At 37.5% G+C, this 13,623-nt stretch overlaps 1 protein-coding gene across 2 annotated transcripts in view; it reads right to left on the bottom strand.

The window, feature by feature from the left end:
- COG5 (component of oligomeric golgi complex 5) overlaps nucleotides 1-13,623 on the bottom strand; it is a 307,147-nt gene that overhangs the window by 23,041 nt on the left and 270,483 nt on the right. For both annotated transcript variants that reach the window (XM_035020357.1, XM_035020356.1), the window contains 2 exons: nucleotides 4,402-4,505; nucleotides 408-645 (listed from right to left, as the gene is read on the bottom strand). In XM_035020357.1, coding sequence (XP_034876248.1) covers nucleotides 408-645; nucleotides 4,402-4,505 — 342 coding nt within the window. The remainder of the gene's footprint in view (nucleotides 1-407; nucleotides 646-4,401; nucleotides 4,506-13,623) is intronic.

Below are 13,623 nucleotides of genomic sequence, written 5' to 3'. Positions count from 1 at the left end.
ACAGCCCCTTTACAGTATTCAGAGGAAATGTCATTGCCTATATTATTTCCCAGCAGAATCAACCAATTACTCTTCTCAATACTAACCTCATGGGATAATAAAATAGTAAGAAAGCCCTACATTATGTAAAAGTGAGATATATTTCTGTACTATGGAATGAGCTACTTCACTTAACCCTGAAATCTCAAAGATGAGTGATGATTCATTTATTAAATACAAAGAAAAAAAATCTGGTATGAAAGTCTCTTTTAACTCTTCTCTTTTTCTTACCAATTCAGTTTAAATGAATTTATTTTTCTTTCTGCTTCAACTCTTTAAAACACTAAAGAATACATACTTAGTCTTTCAATGAACAGATAATACTGAGGCTGGAACATTTCCCCCTTTGCAGCGATGCATCAATTTACCTGAGCAAAATCAGCAGCAAGTCGTACTTTCCCACCTTCACCAAGAGGTCTTATGAGACTGGCATTGCGGATAAAAAGTTCAATTGCTCTTTGGGCGATAGCTTCAGTGTTGTCAAAGACAAAATCCAAGCATTCAAAGTGTTTAAAGTAGTCACTCATAACTCTGGCAATGAAACCCTGAAGCTCCTTCATGTACAGAGAACAAGGACCATCAGGCTTTCCTGAGCTGGATAGTGACCTGCAAAAGGGAAAAAACAGCCAATGTACTAACAGCCACTTTTGCCCCCCTCCCCCACCTGCTATTTCAATCCTAAGCAATTTTTTCCCATAGTGGTAAAAAAAAGTATTGCTTATTTTTACTAAGAGTTAAGGAGCATAAAACAATGTATAAATTATAAAGACTGTTTTAAGATGCTAGGAAGATTACTGAAGAAATCTTAGAATCCATTTACCTAGAGATTATTAAGAATGAAATGGACAACCATCTGTCTCGGGTGATTCACACAGTGCCTTATGTACTCTCTGACCTCTCAAGGTCCTTCTCAGCTTTACGAATCTCCATCCACTCATATGTTTTGCCTGGTTAGTGAATAAATCAATAATGAAGCCTGAAATAGCATTTTACACTTTGTAAGGGCAGAAAACACAGCCTTCCCCAAACAAATTCCTGGCAAAGATATTTCTGCTCCTGTGCTATTTAATCTGATCAGGCCAATAGTAGATTTCTGCCTGTGGAACTGGTTATGTAACAATACACATGGTATGCCATTTTTTCCTCCCAGATGATGAGGTTTGCAAAGGCTTTAATTTGGATCAACAGATGATGCCAGCTGATGCTCCATGAAATACTATTTATAATTTATAAGTGTTTATAATTGCTCTTTAAGGAATATATTAAAAGAATGTGAAATATTTATAGGAAAGAAGTTATACCAAAATTAGAAATCACCTGATATTAATTAGCTAACCAATGAGATCATTGGCTACAAAGTGCTGAATCGTCTTCAAAAAAATGAGTGTTTCCATATTCTGAGAATGACGTAGAAAAAGTGGCAGTGGTCTAAAGAACAACAGATATGACTCAAATGCCCAGAGCAAGAGAATGAGGTGAACTTAATTATTTTCAAAGACAGCAATGAATGCTTATTATCAGAGGATGTTAACCAAAGGCCTTCTATTTCCAGCAGCAGATAGAAATAGAGAAACCGGTTTTAAGTTCCAGAAGGGAGAGATTTTGTTCAGGTGTAAAAAAGAATGTCCTAACTAAGGCAAGGCCATCGAGGGGGAGCATGACGGACCACTGCTGTCTCCAGTGTCACAGTGGAGTGCTGGTCGGGACAGCCTCAGTCAATGACGGCAATCTTAGGTGGGGTTGGCTGTGCCAGATTCAGACCGTTGCACAGCCTATCTTTGTTCAGTTCAACAGACTAGGTTGGAAAAAAAAAAGGTACCAATCTCTTTCATGTTTTCTTATGCTTTATCAAAAGCACTGTTGTTACCTTGTGAGTGTTTCAAGAATTTTCATCTGGTCAGTTGAAATAATTTCCACGAGGATTAGAAAATAATATACTAAAACCAGTTCCAAGCACGTGTCAATATAAGTAAAATAATCCATCAGACGAAATTTTGAAATAGGTATTATCAATTCTTAGTGTGGATTAAAAGCTTGATTTAAATTTATTAGAATACGAAATTTGCTTGGCCACCACTAAAGTGCAGTTTTCCCAATTATGCCGAAGCTTTTAGTAAGAGATTTTCAACTGATCAAGTGCAATAGTAAGCTGTGCAGAAATTGAAGGGTCTTTATAATGAGAGCCTGTGTGTGCAAGCTGAAGGTAGAAGGACTAATGGGATGCACACCTGAGAAATGGTAGATGATCATCTTCAGGTCCCCTATCTTTTTGGGGTGTGTTGTGCACTCTCCCTGTGGCTGAGGTGCACATCTATCACTTCAGGGTCTAGGGTCTTCCTACTTTTACTGCCTTTCCTCCCCCATTCAAAGCTATAATCAGAGAGAAGTCATTTTACATTAAATCAGAGAATTTCAATCAATGTACTATGTCAATCAGACATTTATATTTTGAGCTTTATCTAATCTGGAGAGAAACACTGGTCCTATTAAATACATTTCAAATACCAGGAAACTGTGTTGAGCATTACTTTTTAAATAGCAGAGGGATTCTGTAACCACACTCCATATAAGGCTGGCTGACAAGGTTAAACCTGCTTTATTCCCTTTACCTAAAATAAATATAGAGGGCTTCCAAGGGCAGGTGTTCACTACTATTTTTATCACCTACTACCTGGGGGCTGGCCCTACTGTAAAAGTGATTCCTACTTCTTGAATAGTTTCATCTAACTTCACCTTATATTTCATTCAAGCCAAACATTTCATATGTGAAATGAAATGACAGAATTACTAGTAATTACTAGTAACAAAGTTCTAGAAAGTGAGAAAATTACTGCCCTGGGGTAATAATTCTAAATAGAACATAAAGCAACAGAGACCCACACTCCTCTACCAGCACAGACGGAAAACGACTCCGAGTGGAATCTCAAAAGTCTGCTGTATATAGACAGAGAGCAGAAATGGGACCATTAAAAGCCATTCAGGGAAAAAATTAAGGGCAGTGTTATGCACCTTAAAATAATGCTTCCTACTCGTGGCAACCTGTGAGTGGTAATCCAGCTCCCTAGTATTTAGGCAAACTAGTAAGGACATAGCTACTAGGGAGATCAACTTTTAATGTCCAAGCCACTAGCTACAGGCACTAGCTGAGGTTCACCAATTCAGTTGCTGATGTAAGGAGCTGAGCACTCTTACAGAATGAGCCTTTACTTTCTGCTTCCTTTGCAGAGGCATTGAGGATTGGTCTAACTGGGACATTTCATATCACTTTTGAACAAAATTCATTTCCTTCCAAATACTGCTAAATCAGCAGTTTTGTATTCCTATCTCCAAATATTATAGCATTTTGTGTATAATCCACCTTACCCTCTGTGCTTCATTCCATTATTAAAAAGAGAGCGACCTTTTTACCCTTCAAAAGATATTTTGTGAATGAAATAAGTGATGTGAAAAATTGAAGGACAGTGCAAAGTTCACACAATTTTCTACAAACAGCTAGACTAGTGGCTGGACATTTAATAAAGTAGATATTTAAACAACATGAATATAAATAGGAAAATTCAAAAACTAACTATGAACTATGAACACAAAACACATATCTATGTATTAATATTTGAATGTTTAGCTCTACAGTGTGGTTAAGTTTAAAAAAAAAATCACTCTAAGCATGTGCAAATAACTATTCCAAATTCTCTACAAATAATGTCCTAGTACATGGAGCTCAAACTACTTTACTCTCCTCAAAAACATTTCAGTGAACACTGGGTTAGGACCTATGATTTTTATTCTCAAGATACATATGAGACAGATAAGCAGTACTCTTGTAAACAGCTGTGGAATACTCCCGAAGCGTTGCTTAGGCTAGGTGTGATACGGCAAGATTGGATTGCCACAAAACTCCGAGAAAGGAAAATGATTCTTGTAGGGGGTTGGGATACAGCATGCCTTCAAGGCCAGAGCAAGATTCAGACTGGCATCGTGGCAGAGCTGGGACATCTTATATAAGAAATAACATGCCTATGCTAGAGGCTCAAGTAAGGGCATTTGTGAGAGAGAAGGATCAAGATCAGCTTGAAAAGAGAAGACGGTACCAACTACCAGAAGTCCTGCAGTGCCAAGCTGAGTCCCACAAATGTTAATGATTCTGTTTCAATGACAGGAGAGAAATGACGAAAACAAGAACTGAAAAATTTTAATCAGCTAATGGCGCTCACAATGGATAAAGTAGTATGAGGCTGGAGGCCAAACCGGTCACAAGAGGCACAAGGCCTAGGTGGAAACAGACTTAGGGATGAAGAGTGGGGGTGGGTAAATGAAAAACAAATGCAGTAAAGACTCGTGAAAACTATGGTTGAAAGTGCTTACCCAGAAAAATCTTCTTGATGCATAGTGATGATTATCGCCTCTATGGCATCTCCCACTGAAGTCAGTAAGGGCTGTACAGCGCTTCCCATAAGAGCATGGATTGTCTAAAAAGAAAAAGGAAGGGCAGGCAAAATTAAAGACCAACACAAAGAAATCCAATATGGCAGAAGCCTTCTGACTAAAAGTTTTTATATCAAATCCCAACTATATACAGTTTTTGAACTGTAATAACTCAACAGAAGTCTGTTCCTCTCCCAACTGCTGTTGGGAATGATCTTTAAAGCTGACAATATGTGAAACACGGCACTGCAAATTTCAACTCCTCCACTTCTCTCAAATTTTCAAGAAGTTTCATGGTCAAATGAGCTCCTGGAGAAAGGAGGAGAGAGGAGCAGTGCCACTTACAAAGATCGAATGAACACATTTTGTAAAGTTTCTGAAAAGAGTACAGCAAGACCAAAAGTCATTCTTCAAAATTGGAACAACATCATATGGTTTTAAGCAGAGTGAATATAATAAATATGCTGGTGATTCTTACAGGGCAGAAGAATTAGGCATTTCATGGATTAAGTTCCTATTTAGTAGAAATACTTTTGGTACTTGGCACCATCTTTCCTTTCTCAATTTTTGTCACAAATACCCAGTACCGGAGCCTGCGGCATGGGCATTTGCTACTGGTTTCTAGTGGGTAGAGGACAGGGATGCTGCTACACAACCTACAATGCACAGGACAATCTCCCACAACAAAGAACTACCCAAAATGTCAAGTGTTAAAGGTGAGAGTTGTTCAACAGTGAAGTATAACTATTGGTTAGGTTATATAAGACCGCTTGGCCTAAATTATGGGTTTTTAGTGTGAAAATATTGACTGGGCCTCAGTACACACTTAAAATCTAAAATTTAAACATATATGTTTCTTTTTTTTTTTTTTTTAAGATTTTATTTATTTATTTGACAGAGAGAGACACAGCGGGAGAGGGAACCCAAGCAGGGGGAGTGGGAGAGGGAGAAGCAGGCTCCCCGCCAAGCAGGGAGCCCGATGTGGGGCTCGATCCCAGGACCCTGAGATCATGGCCCGAGCCAAAGGCAGACGCTCAACCGACTGAGCCACCCAGTGATGATTACATATAATGAAGATGGATGGCGTTTGGTTCATATGAATGATAGAAATCCATCAGGAAAGGTTAAATAGGACCCTTATTCATTAAATTCCTAAATGTCATCTCTAGCCCTTAGACTCTGATAAAAGTAAAATTACTATCTGTTGTGATTGAGAGAGAGAGGGAGGCAAGGAGAGAGAGTGAACAATGCCTGAGCAACAGCATAGAGTTTGCCCTCAGGAGTTCCCAATCCAGTGACAGCAGATAACAACTTATAGTCACATCAGTGCGCTATAGCGTGCTCTGGGATCATGGGAGAAACCTCCCTTACACTGAGATGATCTGGAAAACAAAAGGCACTGCCTAAATTGAATTTCAAAGGACAAATAGTAAGAACCAAGTGAGGAAAGATGGGGCTGAGAGGGCATATGTTAAAGTCACAGCTGCCTGGGAAAGCTGAAGCCTTCGACTGCAAAGCATTCCACACAGAGTGTGAGGTACCTGCCCATGTGGAAGGGAGATGAAGCAGATGTACTCTGTGTAGGCTGCTAGGAGTTGGGAATTTACTCTGAAGGGAATGGGAAACCAATGATGGGTTTTAAGCAATGAAAAAATACAAAGATTTGAATTTGGGAAACATCATGTTGGCTAGTAGACTGGGTAAATAGACTAAAGGCAGTAGCAGCTTCGAAGCAAAACGATGAGTGCCCAAACCAAATCAGAGGCAGTAGGAACAGAGATGAGGAGACAGGCTGGAGACACTGTAAAAGGAGAACAGCAGAACTTGGTAATTACATTTGAGAAATATGGAGCAGAAAGATTTTAGGATACACTTAGATTTTTTTTTCTTTCATGATTTGGTGATATTATTAACTGAATGTCTAAATGCAGAAGAAGCAGGTTGATTTGGGGATGGAGAGAGAAAATGATGAGTTCAGATTTGGACATGAGTTTCTTGAAGGGCTTATGGGAAATCCACATGGGCTATCCTGGAGGTACTGAAATATTTACATTTGTAGTTCTTGACACATTTTGACTAGATTTGGTAATCTTTGGCTTTTAAGAGGGAAGATGAAGCCAAAAGAGTCAGTGAGATCCCAGATGATGGTTTGTAGAGTAAGGCTAAATGCCATTTTGAAGTCATTCAGAAGAGGAGGAACCCTTGAAGGACTAAGAGGGGTAAAATTTTTATTTAGTATCTATTATGTGCTGGGTATTATGCTATGTGCCTCACATATTATAATTCCACTTAAAATTCAATTATTCCTTCCTCTAAGAATATTAAAATCTCTAAGTTCAGATGGGGAAACTAAAGTGAAGTGAAGGACACTGTCCTTAAGTGAGCAAGCAGATGGGCTGGAATTTCCTAGGTGTACGTGACTCTGATGTGCTTTTGGTTCCACTTTGCCCACTTGTGGCAGAGAAACAGGAAAAGACCTTAGAGTATGGTGGAAATAAATAGACAAGATTTCAAGAAAGAAGAGCAAGTTTTCTACTCTGATATGAAGGAATGAGTATCTAACTACAGACCCTCCTACAAATGGGACAAATAAACAACATACTGGAGGGCTCTAGTGATGGGAAAAAAGCAGGTAGTTTTAGAGGGCTGTGGAAATCTAGACTAAGCAACAGAAGAAAGTGAGTTCTTCATTTTCTGTGACTTTGCCCTGAGAGTGCCTACGGTCATGCTGGTGGCAAGGCAGGGTGGCTAAAACTCTGAGAAAAAACCAAAACAAATCCAGCAGTCTTTTAGGCCAAAGGAACAACGGAAAGGAGCCCTGGGCTGCCAGAGAGTGAGAGGGGAACTTCAGAAAGGACAGAGCCAAAGAAGAATGCCTAATTCTATATTTAAACTCTGCACTACTCTTCAGCTGACTCATCAACCATGCCTGTGCAAAGCAAACACAAAGTGGCTGGCAACCACTCTTGAGAACTGAACTGAGGTCTGAGGCACGGCCAGCTGCAGGTATGACAGTGTACAATTAGAATCTAATCAGGCTGATTAATCGCTAAAGAAATACCATCAACACTCAAGAGCAATGTAAAAAAATACTGAGTCTACACAACATAACATTCGCAATGTCCAGGATATATTAAAAATTACTACATATACAAAAAGCTTGGAAATGTTGTCAGTTTTCAAGGGAAAAGATCAACAGCTGCCAACCCTGAGATGATCCAGACTCTATCATTATTAGGCAAGAACCTCAGTGAGGTAAAAAAAAGAAATGCTTACAATAAATAATAGGAAACCTCAGCAGAGTGACTGAAAGTGTAAAAAAGAACCAAATGGATATTTTAAACTAAAAAAATTGCACTAGATGCATGCAGATGTAAATGTACTTCTATAAATATGAGGTTTCTATATTTTATATAACATGGCACAATATTAACTCTATGAAGATTATGGAAACTTAAGGATGTAATCCACAGAAGAACCCCTAAAAAAACACATGAAAAATCTAATAAATAAATTAAAATGCAATTCAAAAAAATTTCAAAGAATCCAAAAGAAGACAGAAAAGGGGGGAAAAGAAGAAAGCAAAAAAACAAAATAAAAAAACAAAACAAATGGGATAAACAAAAAACAGATAAAACTATACACCTAAATAAAACCTTATTAATAATTATATAATGTCACTGGACTAAACACTCCAATTAAAAGGTAGAGATTATCAGAACAGACAAAAAGACAATTATTTACTCTCTATAGGAGATATACTTTAAAGACACAGAGGAGTTGAAAGTAAATGGACAAAAGATATACCATGTAAACATTGGCATAAAAAGGCTGAAGTAGCTAAGTTAATATCAGATAAAACAAACTGCATTACAGTAAGTATTAACAAAGCTAAAGAGAGGTATTTCATAATGATGAAAGCATCAGTTCATCAGGAAGATGTAACAATAATAAATACATATGTAACATAGCTTCAACAGAACTAGTAAATAGCTTCAAAATCAAGGCATCAAGAATTGACAGACTTAAAAGGTCCACAATCATGGTAGAAAATTGTAACTTCTGTCTTTTAGCAATTGATAGAACGACTATATAAAATATCAGTAGAGACATGGAAGATCCGAACACATCATCATTAGACACATTACCACTACCTTGACCTAACTGATATTTATAGAACACTATACTCAACAACTGTAGATTACACGTTTTTGGCAATCACACATGGTTCATTCACCAAGACAGCACATAAAACTAGGCTCAATAAATTTAAATAACTGGAATAATACAGAGTATGTTTTCTGATGATAACAAAATTAAACTGAAAAATCAATAAGACATCTAGGAAATCACAAGTAATTGGAAATAAAAAAAAAAAAAACACTTCTAAATAACCCATGAATCAAAGAAGAAACTGCAAAGGAAACTAGAAAATATTTTAAACTGAATGAAGATAAAAAGCATACCATATCAAAATTGAAGTGCTTAGAGTGAAATTTACAACTTGTTAAGTTTATTTTTGGAGGGAAAAGGTCTAAAAATCAATGGTATAATGTATATTAAAAAAAATGCAAAGAAAATCCAAAGTAGAAGGAAATAAAAAAGACAAAAGCAGAAATCCATGGAAAAAAAAAGACAATAGAAAAAATCAATAAAGTCAAAAGTTGGCTCCCTGAAAAGACCAACAAAACTGATAAATCCATAGCTAAACTGAAGAAAAAAAGAGAACACAAACACCAATAGAAACAATTAAAAAGAGGTTATCACTATGGGTCCTAAAGACATTAAATGGTTAGTAAGAGAATATTACATACAACATTATTCTGACAAATCAGGTAACTTTGATGAATAGACAAACACCTGGAAATTCACAAAATATCAAAGCTCATTCAAAAAGAAACAGATAACTTGAATAGCCTTTTACCTACTAACCAAATCGAATCTGTAGGTATAAACTTCCTACAAAGAAAACCACAGGCCCCGATGGCTTTACTGGTGAATTCTACTAAGCATGTAAGAAAGAAAATAATACAAGTTCTTTCAGAAAACAGAACAGGAGGAAATACTTCCAAACCTAATTAATGAGGGCAGTAATAACTTGATACCAAAATCAGACAAAGAAATTACAAGAGAACTATATACCAGTATCCCTTTTGACTATAGATACAAACATCTTTAACAAAAATTAAGTAGATCAAATCCAGGAATACATAAAAAGGTTAATACATCATAACCAAGGTGGGTTTGACATGAACTTCTGTATTTTATTAACAGAATAAAGGAGTAAAACCATTTGATCATTTCAATAGAGAAAAAAACTACTTGATGAAATACCATTTATAATAAAAAAAAGTGTCAGTAAACAAGGAATAGAAAGGAACTTATTTAATCTGATAAAGGCCATCTAACATCATACTTAAAATAGAAGAATACAGATGGAGTGCTTTCCCCCAAGTCAGGAAAGCACTGACCAACATCCACTCTCACCAGTTCTAGACTTATACTAGAGGTCCTAGCCAGTGAAACAAGATGGGGAAAAACAGGCATCTACTTGCATACAATATGATAGTTTACACAGAAAATGTTCATTCTGGCTGGGTAAGGCTTCCCAATTAGGGGAAACACAAACAAGAATGGTAGAGGATTAAGGACTACTAGAGAGAACAAAGAAAGGAGACTAGATTCTATTTCACAAGCTCTTTACAAAGCAGGGAAGTGTGCCATACATTATCCAAAGATTTACCTAAAATAGCTAAGATTACAAAAATATAGAAGCCTCAGCAATCTGGATTATTCTCTCATATAGAACATAAATGTTTACCACACAATAAGGGAGAAATTAAAAAGTGTCATATAAAAACCTAGCAATACAATCTCTACCTGCATAAAACAATCACAGTAATAAATGGATCAGAATTACTGGGCCAAGGTGTTTAAATGTTACTTACAGCTGAGGTGGGTATAATGAAATGACTCTAAATTAATATTAATTATGCCATCCATGACATAGTAGATAATTATGAGATGTTAAACCTCAAGGCTAAAATAACATTTATTCTGGATAAAATCTCAACAAGGTAGAGAAGAAAAGACTGTTATGTATCCTTACCTATATTTTTAGTAAGTGAAACATATATTTAATATCTTCTCTATCAAGGAGTGCCTGGGTGGCTCAGTCGGTTAAGGGTCTGCCTTCGGCTCAGGTCACGATCTCATAGTCGTTGGATCAAGCCCTGCATCTCGCTCCGTGCTCAGTGGGGAGTCTACTTGAGATTCTCTCCCTCTGCCCCTCCCCCTGCTCTCTCTCAAAGAAATAAATCTTTAAAAAAATCTTCTCTATCAAATAATAAAAGCATATAGATTTTTGGTTCTTGGCTGCAATCACTTCTGCATGCTAACATTCTACCCCTAATTCAAAGTAATGTATTAAGTCTCCTACAATTTTAAAATTCAAAGTTCTCTTTTTTCTCTAAGTCAGAGGGTTTTGTTTTTTACTTAATATGTCATCATGGTTTTTATATGATTTAACTTAAAAAGCAAGGTCAAAACTATTTCTCTGAGTTCTGTTAACATAAGCAATTAGAGGGCGCCTGGGTGGCTCAGTTGTTAAGCGTCTGCCTTCAGCTCAGGTCATGATCCCAGGGTCCTGGGATCAAGTCCCACATTGGGCTCCCTGCTCAGCGGGAAGCCTGCTTCTCCCTCTCCCACTCTCCCTGCTTGTGTTCCCTCTCTCGCTATGTCTCTCTCTGTCAAATAAATAAAATCTTTAAAAGAAAAAAAAAACAAAAAATATAAGCAATTAGGTCTCTAATTGTCAGGGCCACTGCAGGGGAGCCTTAAACCAACTGCTAGTCTTCTTCCATCCAGTTCTCAAGGACAAAACTGGCGATGCCTCAGCAACCACAGTACCCAACTACACGAAGCCCGGGCTCTAGTGAGCAAACCCAAGATGAGAGCCCTTTTCCCTGCACTAGCCTCAACTCCCAGCCCCAAGTGACTAACAACAGGAATGAATTATAGTCTCTGAAGAATTTCTTTTCTTTTCTTTTTTAAGATTTTATTATTTGAGAGAGAGAGAGCAAGTGCAGGGGGGCAGGGAGAGGGAGAGATCTCAAGCAGACTCCGTGCTGAGCCCAACGTGGCACTCAATCCCACAACCCTGAGATTATGACCTGAGCCGAAATCAAGAGTTGATGCTTAACTGACTGAGCCACCTAGGTGTCCCTGAAGAATTTCTATTTCTAATTTGTCAGGAGACTTTTATTATCAGGCAAAGTGTAGGCACTCTGTCTTAACCCACAGACTGGACTTTCTCAAAATATGAGCTGTGATCATTAGGGGCAAAAAATCAGTTTAGTCAATCACTATCAGAATGTTTTAAAAATAATAGATGAGTGGGGGTACCTGGGTGGCTCAGTCGGTTAAGTGGCCAACTCTTGATTTCAGCTCAGGTCATTATCTCAGGATGGTGAGATTGAGCGCCCTGTCAGGCTCCGTGCTGGGTGTGGAGCCTGCTTAAGATTCTCTCTCTCCTTCTCCCTCTGCCCAGCACCCCATCACCCTGCATGCATGTGCTCTCTCTCAAATAAATAAAGTCTTTAAAAAAAAAAAGTAATAGATGAGTATAGAAAATATAAGCATGCATCACACAAAATAAGGAAAAATACTGTTCTGTGCAACCTTTGTTTCAATTACAGAAATACATATAGATGTATATTCTATATATATACAATTATGTGTGTGTATATATTTATAAATGCTTATGTATTGTGTATGGGGTCACAAAGTAAAATCTATTTTTTTTTTAGATTTTTATTTATATATTTGAGAGAGAGAGAGAACACAAGCGGGGTGAGGGTCAGAGGGAGAAGCAGATTCCCCGCTAAGCAGGGAGCGTGAAGCGGGACTCAATCCCGGGACTTCGGGGATAATGACCCGAGCCAAAGGCAGATGCTCAATGACTGAGCCACCAAGGCACCCCTAAAATCTATTTCTTATCTTGGGTAGTGATCAAAATATGTTCGACAGCTACTGCTAGAAGAGAAGGAAAAAGATGTGGAACTACAGAAAAGGAGACTATGTAAATTCCCTGCCTGGAAACAAGAATGCTAAGACCTTTTGGTTTGTCATATTGGCCTGATTTTTGATATTTTTCTGATCATCAATAACTTAGAGAACTCTTAATAAAAACAATTATTTTATGATGGCAGCTTGAATAATATTTCATCACAATGAGATGAGCATGTTGGGGGAAAAGAAGAGAATAGAGAAAACATCCAAGTGTGCTTTCACTGTGCTGGGGGGAAAACAGACTTGTCTTCTCCTACCCTCCTATATGAATTTGGTGTCCTTAAGTTTTGGGGGCCTGTTAAATCCCCATCCATGTCACCTCAGAAGTTCCCTTCTCCTTTTGATTTGTGAAATCATCCCCTCCCAAGCTTCTTCCTCACACTCACTGTTACTTCTCTGTAGCTTCTTTACTCTCTAAATATTTCTCCTTGGAGTTCACTGATAGCGTCTGTCTCCATCTCCCTCTCTTTTAACTCTACTCAGGTGATCTAAATCCATCCAACTGTTGACACCTATTACCTTTGTACAGTTATATTATACCACTTTACAGGTGTAGAAACTAAGGCAAGAGAAAACTATTTAACTTGTCTGAGGTCCTACAGCTAGTTAAATAGCTGAGATGGCATTCATATATAGGGAGTTTGGCCCCAGAGTCTGCTATCCAGTATTATTTACTTAGTAAATATAAAAAAAAATATTTAGTAAGCCAATGAATGATGATGGCAAGGTGTAGTAGACACAACTCTTTTGCATCAGTGAGGTCTGAGTTTACCAGCATCAGGACTTTGAGCAAGTTATTATTTCTAAGTTGTGTAAAATAGGGATAATAATACACAACTTGAACAGTTGCTGTAACATTTCAATATATGGCATGTGACTGGCAAGTAGCAGGTGCTAAATAAAGGCTATTACTACCATTAAAATGAATGATATCCTTGTTTTGTAAGAGTTATCTACTGTCAACTACATACGGCTCTGAATCTCATACCAACATTATATTTTATTAAACTTCCTGAGTATATTTATGTTAATATGTAAAAAAAAAAAAAAAAAAAAGGAATTTACCCTGATTTCACACCTTACAAATAAACA

This window comes from Mirounga leonina, unplaced genomic scaffold (genome assembly GCF_011800145.1).
Source record: "Mirounga leonina isolate KUSES-001 unplaced genomic scaffold, KU_Mleo_1.0 Mir_174, whole genome shotgun sequence".
Taxonomy (NCBI): Eukaryota; Metazoa; Chordata; class Mammalia; order Carnivora; family Phocidae; genus Mirounga; species Mirounga leonina.
This window is presented reverse-complemented; position numbering and strand designations above follow the sequence as displayed.